General features: G+C 33.8%; 1 protein-coding gene and 1 non-coding gene across 2 annotated transcripts in view; one reads left to right on the forward strand and one right to left on the reverse strand.

Moving 5' to 3' along the window:
- Window positions 1–7,856, reverse strand: part of LOC127792111 ((-)-germacrene D synthase-like) — a 68,750-nt gene extending 60,894 nt beyond the window's left edge. The window contains exons 1-5 of the mRNA XM_052322470.1: window positions 7,721–7,856; window positions 7,164–7,437; window positions 6,700–7,072; window positions 6,373–6,591; window positions 6,132–6,270 (exon numbers count right to left, since the gene is read on the reverse strand). Coding sequence (XP_052178430.1) covers window positions 6,132–6,270; window positions 6,373–6,591; window positions 6,700–7,072; window positions 7,164–7,437; window positions 7,721–7,831 — 1,116 coding nt within the window. The 5' untranslated portion in view covers window positions 7,832–7,856. The remainder of the gene's footprint in view (window positions 1–6,131; window positions 6,271–6,372; window positions 6,592–6,699; window positions 7,073–7,163; window positions 7,438–7,720) is intronic.
- A 6,669-nt stretch (window positions 7,857–14,525) lies between these two features.
- LOC127792715 (small nucleolar RNA R71) lies at window positions 14,526–14,632 on the forward strand. The gene has a single exon (XR_008021187.1). It is a non-coding gene; the product is annotated as a small nucleolar RNA R71 (small nucleolar RNA).
- The last annotated feature ends 1,327 nt before the right edge of the window (window positions 14,633–15,959 follow it).

Below are 15,959 nucleotides of genomic sequence, written 5' to 3' on the forward strand. Positions count from 1 at the left end.
AGAATAACCTGCACCCAAGTGCAAAACTCATGCAAAGATGGAAACCAATCATATATGGAATAATAGGTACCAACCGCATAACAAAGATATGCACGTACTGGATCTTGGGGTCCAAATAAAAATGTACTAGCACTTAAGTCCATGTCACAATCCTACTGCTGCCTTGAAGGTAAGTTGTACCTATAACTCGAGTCGAAGCTCGCTTGGGTGGGAGCGACCAACACCGATAACTCGAGCCGAAACTCGCTTGGCACACTAGAATGTTCATAACAAAAACTCGATTTTGATTAACTAACACCATACAAGTGTAATGCTAGAACCAGTGCCAAAAACCATGCAAATGCATAACAAATAAGGGTGGTGGCGTAGTAGGCCATAACGTGATACAAAGCCCCCATAAGCCATGTATCATGTACATATAGGAAATAACATGCCGAATGAAATGCTCGTGTTAACCTAGGTATTAAATCAACTTAACATGCTCGTGTCCAAGCACACAAGTCATATGTAACTCCCAAATGTATAATCCCGAACCCTTGCATGCATTTAGGATGACAAAATATAGAAAATCACATAAAGCACATGCAATGTACTCTCAGCCACAATAGCACCCTCTCATTATCCCAGCAGGAACCTACCCAAATCATGACCTAGCTTCATTCCCAACAACAAATACAAAGGGTAATCGAACCCTTCCAGGCATACAAGGAGACCCACGAGCTGGCAAAAGTTCAACCTCTTCACTTTACTGATGGTAACTAGACCTAACGGCTTTGAGAGGAAACAGGGGCAACAGGAGCTAGCATATGAAGGAAGAGAAGGGAAGAGAACTTACATCAGGAGGAAAAAATGGGAAAGAACTTGCCTGAAATCGAACTGCCAAACGCTTGGCTCCAACTGTTTCTTCTTCTTATTCTTTTTCTTCTTCTTCTTCTCCTTCTTCTTCATTGTGTAGTCTCTTAGTCACTCATTGTAATTAATTTACTTCCCTCAACTCTACCTATATTTATATATATATGGAGAAAAAGAAAGTGGAAGAACATACGTGGCGTGATGGGAAGAAAAATTCTCTAACATATTGCCCGAAAAGCCAAGGTCTAGGTCAAGAAAATGGCCTGGGAGTTGATGATAGTGGAAGACATCTGAATATTGGAAGAAGACATCTGGATATAGCGACTTGATTATTGTGAGAGCCATCCGGATATAACAAAAGACATACGGATGCAAGGAACAAAGTTGCAAGTTTATGTGAGTAGTATCAGGATATAGAGAGAAGGCATCTGAATATAGTGGCTTGATTATTGTGAGAGCCATCCGGATATGACAAAGGGCCTTCGGATGCAAGAAACAAAGTTGGGCCAAGCTTATGTGAGTGATATTCGGATGTTATAGTGGACATCCGAATATGAGAGGCATTAATGAAAAATGGTGATTCTGACATATTCGATATCTCTTCGTATTCTGGGCATAACTCTCTCGTCCAAACTCCGATCGAGGTGATTCAAAAAATTATGAAATGAAAAGAGAAAGATCTACAACTTCTATGTTTTGAGTTTTGAGCTATTCGAGCTGCATCATAGTGAAAATCGTTGTTGCAAGGGGAAACTAAAATCCTGAAACGTGGGGCATCTGAATGCTAAGCACCCCATCCGAATGTGAGAGACATTAATCAAGTGGGACATCCGAATGTTAAGCTTCCCAACCGAATACGTGACTCAACAAGCCATAGGGGTATCCGAAACCTCATATGCTATCCAAATAAGGCCCAAAACTCACACATGTGAATGCCTAGGCCCTCATTCAAATACCCTAGCCTATATTCAGATATCTAAGCTACCATTCTCACATATATTCAGACACAACACCAAAAATCTAGTTTAATCACTTAGCTTACACACTTAATCATTATCCAACACAACCATTCTCTAATTGTTAATCATAACAAGATATTAACACCGAGGCATGCAAAACCATACCCGAATCTCAACAACAAGTCGTTACACCTATTTATAGACCTAAATCATCTATAAATGTACACATGACAAGTTTCAACGCTTGGCCAATAAGTTAGGAGTGTCAAAATAAATAAATAGGCCGGGTCACTATTGAGTCACAATTTGTTAACGTTCAACTCTAACTTGATTTATTAGTTTATTGAGTCAAAAAAGTCACGATTTATTAAAGTTCAACCCTAATTTGATTTGTTAGTTTATTGGGTCAAAAATCCTTAACCTGAATCTGAACATGCGAACTAATAAACATATATTCGTTAAGGTTAACACGAACATATCAGCTTGACCTATTAACCAGTTTAAGTACTTATTTTAATTAAAATATTAAAGCTAAAAATAAAATAAAGTAACCTACGAATTATTAATTAAGTGATTAGTCTTATTCTGATTTTTGTGAACAATCCAAAATATTCAAAACATAAACCAAGAACAGTATATCCATCATCCATATGATACAACTTGAAAAAGAATCAAAATCTTACCTTGTTATCGGATTCGTTTCGAAGTTTTTCGGGTTTACATGCTATCAACTTGAACCTAATAAACTCTTATCAGGTTAACCCAATAGCAAACCAAACCTATTAAAAGTCTACCCAAACTCACTAATTAATTTCATATTGAATTCAAATTGGATCATTGGGTTAGGTGATTTATTGACACCTCTACTATAAACCCAGCAAAAGATGGTCAATATATAGTGCGGGGTGTCTCCTGCAGTAATCCCTCTTACGCTTAAGTTAGTCTTAGCAAAAAAAAAGAAAAAAATAAATATTCAACTATTTTGTATAAGAGTTTTTGTGTACCTCGATTGAAGAGATCATTTTCTATTTATAGAGGTTGAAAACCGATAGATGGAAGAACATTCATATCTTTTGGGATCGTCTCTTCCTGATTTTCAACTAAAGACTTTGGAGATGAGCTAACGCATTCTTAGCGACCTATAATCCAAAGGGTCTTTTGGAAATTGTATCTCTAGAACTCAGAAAAGGTTCCTAGGAAGGTCTCTTGAGGTTCCTTGGGAGAAGCTCCCAAAATGAGGGTCTTCCGATGACTGCTCTATCTCGAAGGTCTCTTAGACCTCCATTTTTTAACTTATTTTTCTTGGACCTACCTTGAACTTGGGCCCATGGTGTTGTGCACATTAGTAATGAATGACTACATGTTTTATAAAAAAATTTGTTTTAATATTTCTTGTGTTGATGTGAAAATAATGCTTTTACAAAATTTTTATAAAAAAATTTAGAAAACAATTCTAGGACGTGTACAATTGATACTAGCCTAATTCAGAGAAATCCATTATTATTAAGTTATCTTTCAAAAACAATTCTTATTTTTAATGGTTGTTGTTATCCCTTCTCTCTAATAGGTGTCGGTTGGGAGGTTTACTACTAGGGAGGATTCTTTTTTTAAGAGAAATTGGTGGGAATAAATTATACACTTCTATCTTGAATAAAAGTGGGGTTAATTTTTTCTTTGTAATCTCCAGCGCTCAAATTAGTATAATAAAATAAAAGTAAATATATGTAAACATTGAATATGTAAATTTCGAATTTATTTTAATATTATATTAAAATGATAATTATCATCTCATTTAAAAACTGAAATTATTAATTTTTGAATTTGTTTTTATAGCTCAGTCATCTCGATTTATTGAAGATTTCTTTGGTGAGTATTTCTTGAAGATTTGACCTTGCTTCTTGTCACCTTTGGAAACTATCTTCAATGGTCAGCTTTGAAGGATATATAAATGCCTTGAGGTTTGATTTCCTTGCTTGACAACATTCTTTTTATACCTTTGAGAAGTTAGTAATCTTTATTTTTCTACCTTCAAGCCTAGACGAATGGCATCCTTTAATGTTTAGTAACACAAGGGTTGCATGATGTCATTGTGTAGTCCACCAATATAATGAGTTATATAGCATGTTCCTCTGGTTCATGGATCATGTCACACTTTAAGAGTAATTGTTCAAATTTCTTTGTGTAGATTTCTGTATACATAGTGCTTTGGATGGAACTTGTGTTTGAGCTCTTGTTCCATCTTATCCCAAGATGGAACAATATAAGATTTTCTGTATAATTTCTATAGATTTCTGTATAATTTCTGTCTATCTTCTCATTCCCCGTCTCTTGAGATTTTCTCATTAGATTGAATCATGTTTTTTTTTAACTTAATAGAGATAAGTTTAACACAGTACTTATCATTTGAAATACCTTTGAGATAAGAAATTCACTCCACAATATGGAGTTAGTCAATGAAGAAATCTGGTTGCAATCGCCCTTTAAACTATGGAATTTCAACTTTTATACCTAAGTCATTGGACCTTTGGTTGACACATTGACAACATCGATGCGAAATTTTCTCCTTCAAAGATGTAAAGTTATTGTGAAAATGATTATAGATTTCTACTTCATTGTTGGAGCTATATATTGGCATAAGGATTTTCATTCTAATTCTTGGGCCTTCATAAATTTTAAGTCTTTATTATAATTAATTCTTTGAATTTGTTTATATAGCTCAATCATCTCGATTTCTTGAAGATTTCTTTGGTGAGTATTTTGACGTCTTGGAGGCATTGTAGTATACAATAACTCAAGTCACCCACAAGAGAATAGATAATAGGATAAGATATGTGACATTAATTGGAGTATATGATGTTGGCGTGACATTAACTAGATATTGTGAAAAAATTATTGAATTGGGAAATTAATAAATTATTTAGATTTTGTAAATGTATTTACATTCAATACATGATTGTCATAACTAAGTGTCCCGACATCAATCAAAAAACACAACCTTCAGAAGCTAACTCAAAAAATATTAGCCAATAATTTTAACATTTCATTTGAATTTCAAATATATTTTTAATATCAAAAGATATTTGATATTAAAAATAATTATTGTGGACATTTTTGCTTTTGGAATATAGAAGTTACAAAGGGACATTATGGAAATTAATAAAGACTTTAGCACACCATAAAGACTATTTGCTTAAATAATAAGAAAACCAGTTTTAAACTTTATTGGAGAAGAAATATAGTATGAACTTGCAGTTCTAGGTTGGCACGGCTTCAATAAGTGTGGAGGTGACAAAATCTTTAAGCTTGGTCCCAGAATGAGTGTAGCCATCGTCATTCTTGTATACAGCATTTATCACTTTGGCAAGGTTGGCGACTCGCACAAGTAAAGGCATTGGCATTGCAGTTGGTTGTAACATCTCTGCATTAATGTCCTTCCATGCATCTCTAACTTGCTTCTCAAACTCAATCATTGTCTCTTGCTCTGATGCTCTATATTGTTCCATGTAGCATTCCACAGCAGAGGCTACGTGCCCTCTCTCTTGCTCAAACTACAATCAACACAATAAATTACTTTGTATTGGTTCGAAAAAATAGTTTGCATATGAAAAACTTTCTCAATAGGCTATTAATGTGAGAATCCATCGTATCAAAGTTTTCTCCATTTAAGGTTAAGTTCTTTTCTAGATATATAAATGTCACTTCACCATGCATGATTCAAGTGATGCTTATTAAACTCATACTACTGTGGTTTTATAGCTAGGCTTTGATTCTAGCTATAGAGAAGTATTCGAGTTCACCTTTTGGTTCATATGGTCAAATTAATATACATTCAAATCATTTCAGTAGGCTATCAATATAAGATGGCATTGTGACTGAAAACATCACCACAAAGGGGAAAGCTTTTTGAAATGGTAGGAAATCACAGCTAAAATTGTCAAAAAAAAAAAAATTGGTAAAAATTTTACTAAAAGTTTTTGATGTTTAAGTCATCTACCTTGTGACCAACCATGTCATCCATGAGTCGACATATCACAGAGGAAGCCCTAACAATTAAAGGACGACTTGACACCCAATCAAAGGCCTCTTGGGTGGCGAAATCACCCATCCCAACAAATGAATTGATCGAAAGCATCTCATAAGCACCAGTTACGAGCGCCACTTGCATGTACTCTTCCATGGATGGAGTGTAGCCTTGGTGGAACCATTTGGCCTCCTCAAAGTAGGCATTCACCAACTTCTTCATCTGAGAAATTCAATCTCGACATTAATTAATGGCTTTTTGATGAGATAAACTAATAAGAAAGAACCAATGAAGCTTACTGCTAATTTTGCATAGTCGACGGCATAAGACCTCCCTTGTTTGGCCATCTCCTCCTCAATCATGTTGTAAATATCAAGCAATGCTTCGTAACAAAGCCTCATGTACTCTGGAAGTTGACGTGTAGCACCCACATGCCACCTAAAAATCCAACAAATGGGCATCGTTAGATTAATCCATTTCAATTCATGCATGCACGACAAGTTTAATGAACTATTCAAAAGAGAACAAATTAAATCAAACTTTTCAACTGCATCAGTGAAAAAGGCAAGTTCTTCAAAGGTCCCATAGACATCGTATGTGTCGTCTATAATGGAGGCCATAGCAATCACTTTGGTTAGTATCCTTCTACCGAGCTCATATTGGGGTTCAAAATAAACTCCCATTATCCAAAAGTAGCACTCCACCACTCTATCTCTTGCAAACGGAAGCTTCTTTGGCACATCTAAATCTTTCCACCACCTAAAAAAATATATATCATTTACATGCAAATCATTTCCAACTCAAACTACATAAGAAAATTCTAATATTTTGACTTAGGCTTTGTATATTGTTGGATAGCAGAAGAACCTTGTGATCTCACTGAGCTCTCTTTGGTGTAGCTTCTGCAACAGGTTGAAATCTAACTTGGCAAAGTCCAGGAGGAGTGTATCATCATGGTCTTTTGGCTCAAACAAAGAGATATAGCTCCTTGCCTCTACCCTTGTCAGGCCCGTCCGGATGGGCTGGTTTAGAGCATGTATCACCTTGCTGGCAAGAGCATCGCCAAGGTCCGGTAGGGCAGACTCCAACTGGGCAGTGGTGAAGGCGACCAGCTCATCCAGGACGTCTTCTCCCCGCACCCTGAGATGCGCAGCCTCGTACAAGCTTAGCAGTGCCTCCACATCTCTCGTTAAGCATTCCTTAAACTGGCCTTCTCTTCCCTTCAGTTCCTTGAACACGTCTGGTTGTTTGGTCCATGGAATTGATGCATCATCATCCATACATATATATATACACGCTGTTAATTAAACGAAGACGGATTGGTTAATTACCAGAAGGCACAGGAAACCCCTGTTGTCTGAGCAGCCGGAAAGTGAGAGCTGTGCCGTAAACACAGTCGCCGCCGGCGTCATGGAGCTGTCGATGATGCCAGGTCTCGCGCATGCGCTGCAATGCTGCCTCGATCTCGCTCTCGAAATGGTAAGCCACGCCCAGGCGTTGGATGGCATCGATGAAGTCGGCAGAAGCAGCTGTCACCAACGTCGTTCTTATCCGTTCTTTCAGCTGCTCATGTCGGCGCTGCTCTGCGCTTACATCCACTCCCTCCTACGTACAGAATGATCAACATTAATATAAGTTCTAACACTTAAAAGAGTTAGCTTCATCGTGCTCTGTTTGCTGTTGAGTTTTAGTGCTGTTGATTAATTTGTTTGGGTGTTCGTTGTTTAACACTTAAAAGAGTTAAGCTTCATCGTGCTCTGCGCCGACATCGTTGGCATGATCAAAACGGTTTCGGTGTTCGTTGGCATTTTTATATAGAAATATTATATATTTTTATATTAATTTTTGTATAAGAAATTGTGTAAGAATTAATAGTATGGTTTCGTACCGTAGCAGACGCAGCAGAATAAACAAGGAAACGATCCCCCCAAATGGAAGGATGGTAATTGGCAGTGCGACGGGTAGCCTCAGCCTCAACCTGCGCTGTGGATAATGCCATAGATATGCCTTCTCTTTGCTTATTGTTTTTATGGGTTGGTTGGGAAGTTGGAAGGTTTATGAGCTTTTGTGGGTATTTATACTTAAAAATAGAAACAAAAAACAAAAAATGCCCCAACTCACGTGAAATTGATGCTCTTTAATGTGAGTGAATCATTAGGGCTAATTAGATAACCAAAACAAAAAACAACCAATAGTTTACTGTAACTTTACTGATGCATTTTGACAACTACAATAATTATTAAAAAATAGTTGATAATTTATAAAGAAATATTGTTAATTCTTTAAAGAAGAATTTATAATTTCATGAGAGTCAAAATTTAGTGCACAAATAATATTATCATAAAAGTTTATTAGGGTAGTGTTTACTATTATAGTGAATAGAAATATTACTCTTAAATTGATTGTAATTTAGAGATTATAATTTCAAATTTTATTGACAAAGTAAAATTTGATATTTATAAACAAAATATATAAAAAATTAATTTATTGACAAAATTTTAAACACTAAAATGGAATATTTGTGTATGTGATATAATAATAATAATAATAATAATAATAATAATAATTTTGACTAGTCACAGTTGGATCGGCATCTTGAGAAGATAGGTATCCGATTCCTGCCAATGGGGTAGCACTAGATCTACATGTGATGTAAATTAGTATTATTAGTGCAAGTGAGAGATTGTTAATGTTATGTGTCCTGATGCTAGATTTAGATGACATCTAGTGGGATCGTTTTAATGCATTAATTGTATTTTTGTATAAATTTATAAAATGTAAGATTATCTTAATTCATTCATATTTTCTCCATTCAATTATATGAATGAGTCTCTAAATCTTCTGTGTGAAAATCTTATTCTCAAGGTGTTGAAACTGTGTGACAGGATTATCTAGTAACATAATATCTTAAACTATTCATAGTGCTTAGATTCTTTGAATCAAGACTCCAATTAATCTAGTATTGACTAGTACAGGAGTTACTACCTCATTCGGTATATAGATACTGATGGAAGAATGGTGTGTCATGCGTCATATGACATGAGATATTGTTCGTAAATCTGTGGGTGGTCATTGGGGAACGATCAATCGAATGTGACGCCGATACTGGTGATACGTAGATCCTTTGTGTCTAGCATAAAAAGAGATGATCGGAACAATACTCTACTGCATACTAATTCTGGATAGATTAGGACCACCACAACGTGAGGTGGGCATGGTCTCAGTACAAAAATAGTTTATGTACCCCAATCTTACATCGGACAGTGGGTATGTGATTTATTTATGTATTCAATTGTTGAATATGTGTGTTGTTTAAATGCCCAAACTATGTATGACATGTATACTATATTCCGTTGCGTGTACTTGATACACGATAAAAAATTTATTTTTGTCTATACCACCATACTAGTGATTCCCTTTAATGGTATCTGAGACTCAGCTTGATATTTAATGCATATATGCGGATATATGTGTCAAATATTACATTTAATCAGCATGCTGGTTTCTGATAGCCTGATAACATATTCTAATTGTTTTGTGTTTTATGGTTGTGCAGTAATTCACATTAGACATTAATACGGGGATTTAAATATGCTTATTTGGATGTTGGATTGTATTATTTGACATATGTAGGATAAATATTTTCAAAAATTATTTTGAAACAACAGAAGCGGATGTATGTACAGGATGAGCATGGGCTTGGTATGTATGAATGAATGAATGTTACAAGGCTTCGTTTGATTTAATTCAAAGATGTAATAATTAATTTATTTGTACATGTACTGATCAAGTAGTTTATTTTAGTTTTTACTTTACAAAAGTTGTAAATTGAAGACAGCGTCAATTAATCGCAGCAGAAGCAGTGATGTAGCAGTTCATCAAGGAGTTGATGTGAGGCATGATTTAAACCCAAAAGGCTCGAGTTTATTCTGTGTATAAGCTCATGGTCATCCTGATTCAATTTATTAATTATTTTATTATGCAATAGTTATGTGATGTGTGATTTATGCACAATTAATTCAGGCAAGCATACCTTAATCAAATATGCATATAGTGATGAAAAGAGTGTCGATCCCACGAGGACTAGATCACAATACCAAAACAATTTTAATTAGCCTAAGTTAAACTAATTAATTAATCGGATCAATAAAAAGAAAAATAAATGGAAAACTAGATTCTTTGTGAGAAAAACTAATTAATGAGTGCACTAGGGTTTAGATTTCATTTAATCTAGATTATCTAATTATCTATTCAATTCAATTCAAAACCAAAAATACCCTTATAGTATTTTATAATTATTTGCATGTAATGGTGGATTTCACTCAATTAATTAATAAGCTTTCTCAAGTCATATTAATCTTTTATTAATTCAATTTCACTATCAGATTTCTGAGCAAATATCAACGAAATAAATAAGCATTAAGTTCTTTGGAAACCTCTAATCTCGAAAAAGGATTTGACTCAATAAGCTTTCTCGATTCCCACACATGAGTTAATCATTTTTCGATCTCACAATCAAGCATGTGATTTATATTGCCTATGAATCTAATTTATAACAATCATTTAGTCAATCATACATAAATCATTGAATCATTAAAATGTGGTCAATTGTTTAAAACATTAAAGACAACAATATAAATTCTTCACGCAAATAATAATTGGGTTTTAAATCGAACCAAACAAATAATCACATAATCCCAAAATTAAAATCCATTCAAACCCTAGTTAAAATAAATTAACTAGATATTATTAAAATAAAAACAAATACTAAAATTGAAAGGAAGAAAAAGTTCTCTGTCCAGATCTGAAACAGATCTGGGTGTGGCTGCGCTATGCGTGAGAATGCTTCCAAACTTCCATTGAATCTGTTGCTTCTCCCCGTCTCCAATTGCTTCATTGTCTGTCGCGCAACCCCCTTAATTCCTTTCTTTTGTGTCTGCGGCCGTTCTTCCGTTCCTTTCCATGAGCCTCCAATCTCTCCTTTTTTATTTTATATATATATATATATATATGAGGCGCTGGGCCATGCCCTAGCCTTCCAATTCCATCCCTTTTATTTTTTATTTAATAATAATATATATATGCACCCCCAGCCCAAGTCTCAAGTCCCTCAATTCACGCCACTGCCACCATTTATTATATATATAGATATATTATTTATCTTTTTATAATAATATATATAATATAATACATATATATAAATATTATAATTTAATATATAATATAATGTAATATATAATATTTAATATACTATTAATTATAATGTTATATTAATTATATAAAATATTTTTTATTTTATATTATAATATTAATTTTAAAATTAACTTTATAATATATATATTTTTTCTTTTTATGCCTAAATCTTCAAATTAATTTTCTTTACCGAGTTCCTACAAAAAGAGATTAAAATAATATAAAATCCATATAAACACACATTTATATAGAAAAATTAACACAAGATTAAGATAAAAATTAGATAAAAATATGTAAACAATTAAACCCTATCAAATACCCTTACACTTAACCTTTTACTTGTTCTCAAGCAAAGAAAAGAAGAAATACAAAATAAACATTTTATTTTCACGCTAGGCCAAAATCAAGAATTTCGACAACATATCAACGCATAATTTATCTCAAAATTGGTTATTCTCTATATTATCATATCAACTCTAAGTCCAAAAGTATTAATTGAAAGAATTAGCCATGCAAAATCATCACTTTTGATGCCATGCATACTTCAAAATTAATTCATGAAATCTTGCAACTAACACAATTGAATCATGTAATAGCTTTCTTGCAATCACTTATCTCCACTACTACAAACATAAGGAGTAACAGGGATGAATTTTTTTTTTTTCAATCAATATTTTCTAAGCATTACTTGACTTTTGACACAGATGTTGACATTTTGTGATAAAGACACCGGACTACTCCTCTAAATAATTGCTTAGAATGCATTTGCATACTCATATTTTGAACTACCGTTTGACGTGAAGGATGATGCAGGAGCACACTGTCAACCCCCAGTTACTACTAAGCAACTCAAAACATAGGAGTAGAAAAATAACAAAAACAATTTTTTTTCTTTTGTTTTGCTCTTTTTTTTTTTTTCATCCCATTTTACTTCAACTCTGTTTAGGCTTAGTTTCAAGAAATAATCACAATATTATTCTCACGTAATCAATCATGCATAATCACAAAATCCCATGAATTTTGTCAAGAAGCATATATTTCAACAATCATGATAATCCAGCATAATCAATTCCTTTTCCTTAACACTGTTAAACCTAGAATCAATTAATCAAATAGAACAGTTCTCAATTTTGAATTAACTATGCATTGAACCAAAGTTAATATAGGAAACATGAAATCAGCCTAGACAAGAACATAAAACATTTTTCTATAGAAAATCATCATTCATGCACATTATAAATTTCTTTCTTTTTTTTTTGGCAATAAAAAAAATTAAGAATTATTGAATTTCCCACCCCCACACTTAAATTAAACATTGTCCCCAATGTTTAAAAATAAGAAAAGAGGAAAAGAAAACCAATACTCCCCTGATGTAGGCCTTCTTGAAATGCTTGAAAATTGCTGGCAGTATTCTTTTGAAGAAGAGGGGCCGAATTTCTTTATTCAACACGTCCTAAAAAGAAAAATAAAATCAAATAAGAAATTAATCCAAGAATATTCTAAAAAATAAGAGAAATAAAAAGAAAAAAGAAATAATATTTCAAATGGGTTGCCTCCCATCAAGCGCTTCTTTATAGTCATTAGCTTGACTAGGTTTTTGTCTTCATGGAGGCTTGAATCCTCCTTCCATTAAAACTTTGTTTATGCCAATTGATGCACTTATTCCTTGAATGCTAGCAATTCTCAATCCAATCCCCTTATTTTGCTCCCTCAACACCCTTATCAACTTTTCCTTTTCATAATCTGGTGGCTTGGCTTTTGAAGAAGAAGAAACATCCAAAGTCAACAACTTGTCCCTTTTGGATGGATAACATTTTTTCTTTTTTATCAAATAGCCCACGACCACGGCCTTGTTCTTAGCATTTAAAATTTGTTCTTGCTCATCAAAAGAGTTAGCGATGCAATTTTCTATAGGCTCATCTAATCTCTCTACCAAATCATTAATGCCATCTATCCTTAAGACTTCTTTTTCATTATCATTAGAATGTTTCGTAGCCTTAAACACATTGAAAGTAATTGTCTCATCATAAATTCTAAGACTAAGTGTTCCTTGTTGGACATCAATCAAAACTCTCCCTGTGGCAAGAAAAGGTCTCCCTAAAATTAGGGGCATATCATAGTCTTCTTCCATGTCCAGAACAATGAAGTTAACAGGAAAAATAAATTTATCTACTTTTACCAAGACATTTTCCACTACTCCCCTTGGGTATTTTATACTTCTATCAGTCAATTGAAGAGAAATAGTGGTGGGTGTTGGTTCTTTTAAGCCAAGCTTCCTGAAAACAGTAAAAGGCATCAAATTAATACTTGCACCAAGATCACATAAAACTTTATCAAAATTAATTTCACCAATAGTGCAAGAAATAGAAAAGCTCCCTGGATCCTTAAGTTTTGGAGGCAATTTATTTTGTAGAATTGCAGAGCATTCTTCACTAAGTTTCACCATCTCAAATTCCTCCAACTTTTTTTTGTTTGCAATTATGTCTTTAAAAAATTTGGCATAACTTGGCATCTGTGAATAGCATCCAGGAGAGGGATGTTAATATGCAACTTTTTAAACATCTCTAAAAATTTAGCAAATTGCTTATCCAAGTTAGCCTTCAGAAATCTTTTAGGAAAAGGAAGAGGCGATTTGTAAGATTTTAAATTAAGTGAAGAAGAACTTCCCTTTTTCTCTGTTAATAACTCATGATCCTCTTCTTTAGCTTTAAGGTCTTGGCTTTCTTCCTCTTTTGAATGTTCTTCACGTTTTTCTTTACTTTTCAATTCTTTTCCACTTCGCAAAGTGATGGCTTTTACATGCTCCCTTGGATTCTTCTCAATATTACTAGCTAAGCCTTCTTGTGGTCTTTCTGAAATTGCTTGAGCAAGTTGTCCAATTTGAGTTTCCAAGCTTTGCATTTTTGCCTCTGTACTATTGATAAACTTTGCCATCATATCTTCCAAATTCGGTTTCTTCTCCTATGGAATTTGATGTTGTTGTTGAAAGCCAGTGGGGCACTCTTTGTTGATTATTACTCCAAGAAAGATTAGGATGGTTCCTCCGTTCAGATTGTAAGTGTTGGAGTAGGGATTAAAATTTGACCTGTTGCCACCATAAGAAATAAAATTAGCTTGTTCAGAAGAACTAGAAGAAAAAGGATTTCCTACTTGACAATCAACACTAGCATGTCCCCCTCGCCCACAAAGCTCACAAGAAAGAAAATGAGAAGAAGAAGAAGCATTCATAGTTGAAACCTCCAAATTACCCAAATTCTTATTTAATTCAGCAATTTGAATAGATAAAGCAGTGATAGAATCAAGATTATAAATTCCAACTCCCTTTTTATTTGCTCTCTCATTGTCCCATTGATAACTGTTGGCTGCCATCTTCTCCAAAAGTTCATATGCTTCTTCGGGAGTTTTCCTTATAAGGCTACCACCCTGCAGTTGCATCTAACATCGAACGAGAAGATTGATTAATGCCACTATAAAAAGTTTGCACTTGCATCCAAATAGGTAGACCATGGTAAGGACCATCTCTAAGCATTTCTTTAAATCTCTCACACGACTCATATAAGGATTCATTACCAAATTGTGAAAAAATTGTTATGTCATTCCTTAATTTAGCCGTTTTAAAAGGTGAAAAATATTTAGATAAAAACTTTTGTGCCAAATCATTCCATGTAGTAATAGAACCTGCAGGAAGAGAATTAAGCTATTCTTTTGCTCTATCTTTCAAGGAAAAGGGAAACAACCTAAGTCGAACTGCATTCTTTTGCTCTATCTACTTTTGTGATGTTGCATGATGTTATGAATTTGTATTGAAAGGCTTAATTGTGGCCTGATAGATATTTGCGCACCTATTATTTTGCATTGCAACTATATCGGTGGATAAGAAAAGGATATACTAGAAACGCCTGACATGGGTTGAGGTGGCCATAAGCCCGGTAAGCGAGGCTCAAATTTTAATTGTTTGTTGATGTAGATATTTGCGCACCTATTATTTTATTCTTAAATTTGAGACAATTTTTCGTCTCAAATCTGAGATAGATATTATCTGTTTCGAAATTGAGACTGAAACTTTTCTTCTGAAAATCAATCTCAAATTTGATGTTAGTAATTTTTCATCTTAAAATTCATCTCAAACTTGAGACAGAAATAATCCATTTCAAAATTTGTCTCAATTCTAAGATGGTAATTTTTTGTGTCAAAATTTGTCTCAAATGTTATTTGTCTTAAAATCCATCTAAAATTCGAGACAAATAAATTTTTCATCTCAAATCTTTCAAAGAAAAAAAATAAAATCCATTTCAAATTTAAGAATAAAAAAATTCATCTCTAGTTCGTTGTTTTGTAGTCAACCATGTGTCCAAATCCTTTTAACACATGAAACACTTCTGGATATACCAATTCCATAACAATGATTTGACGTTACTTCTTTATCACTTTGGAAACTGTCTTCAATGACTCAACTTTGGAGGATAAATGCCATGAGGTTTGATTCCTTTTCTGGACAACATTCTTTCTATACCTTAAGGAGGTAGTAATGCCTTTTCTTGATCTTTATTTATTTATTTATTTTTACCTTCAAGGCTAGACGAATGACATCTTTTAATGTCCAATAAGACAGGAGTTGCACAATGTCTACGATAATGAGTAGTCTACGAAGATAAGAAGTTATGGTATGCTCCTCTAGTTCATGGATGTCACACTTTAAGAGTAATTATTCAAATTCTATTATGTAGTCTTCTACAAACGTAGTGCTTTGGAAGGAACTTATGTTTGAGCTTTTGTTGCATCTTATCCCAAGATGCAACAAAAGAGTAAGTTGATTCGGTCTAGCTTCTCGATATATATACTAGCTTCTCGATATATATACTCTAGAGAAGCTAGTATATATATCGAGTATAATAAGAAAGAAAATAATACCAGCTGGAAACCTTTTTGCGCTG

The sequence above is a fragment of the Diospyros lotus genome, chromosome 15, assembly GCF_014633365.1.
Source record: "Diospyros lotus cultivar Yz01 chromosome 15, ASM1463336v1, whole genome shotgun sequence".
Taxonomy (NCBI): domain Eukaryota; kingdom Viridiplantae; phylum Streptophyta; class Magnoliopsida; order Ericales; family Ebenaceae; genus Diospyros; species Diospyros lotus.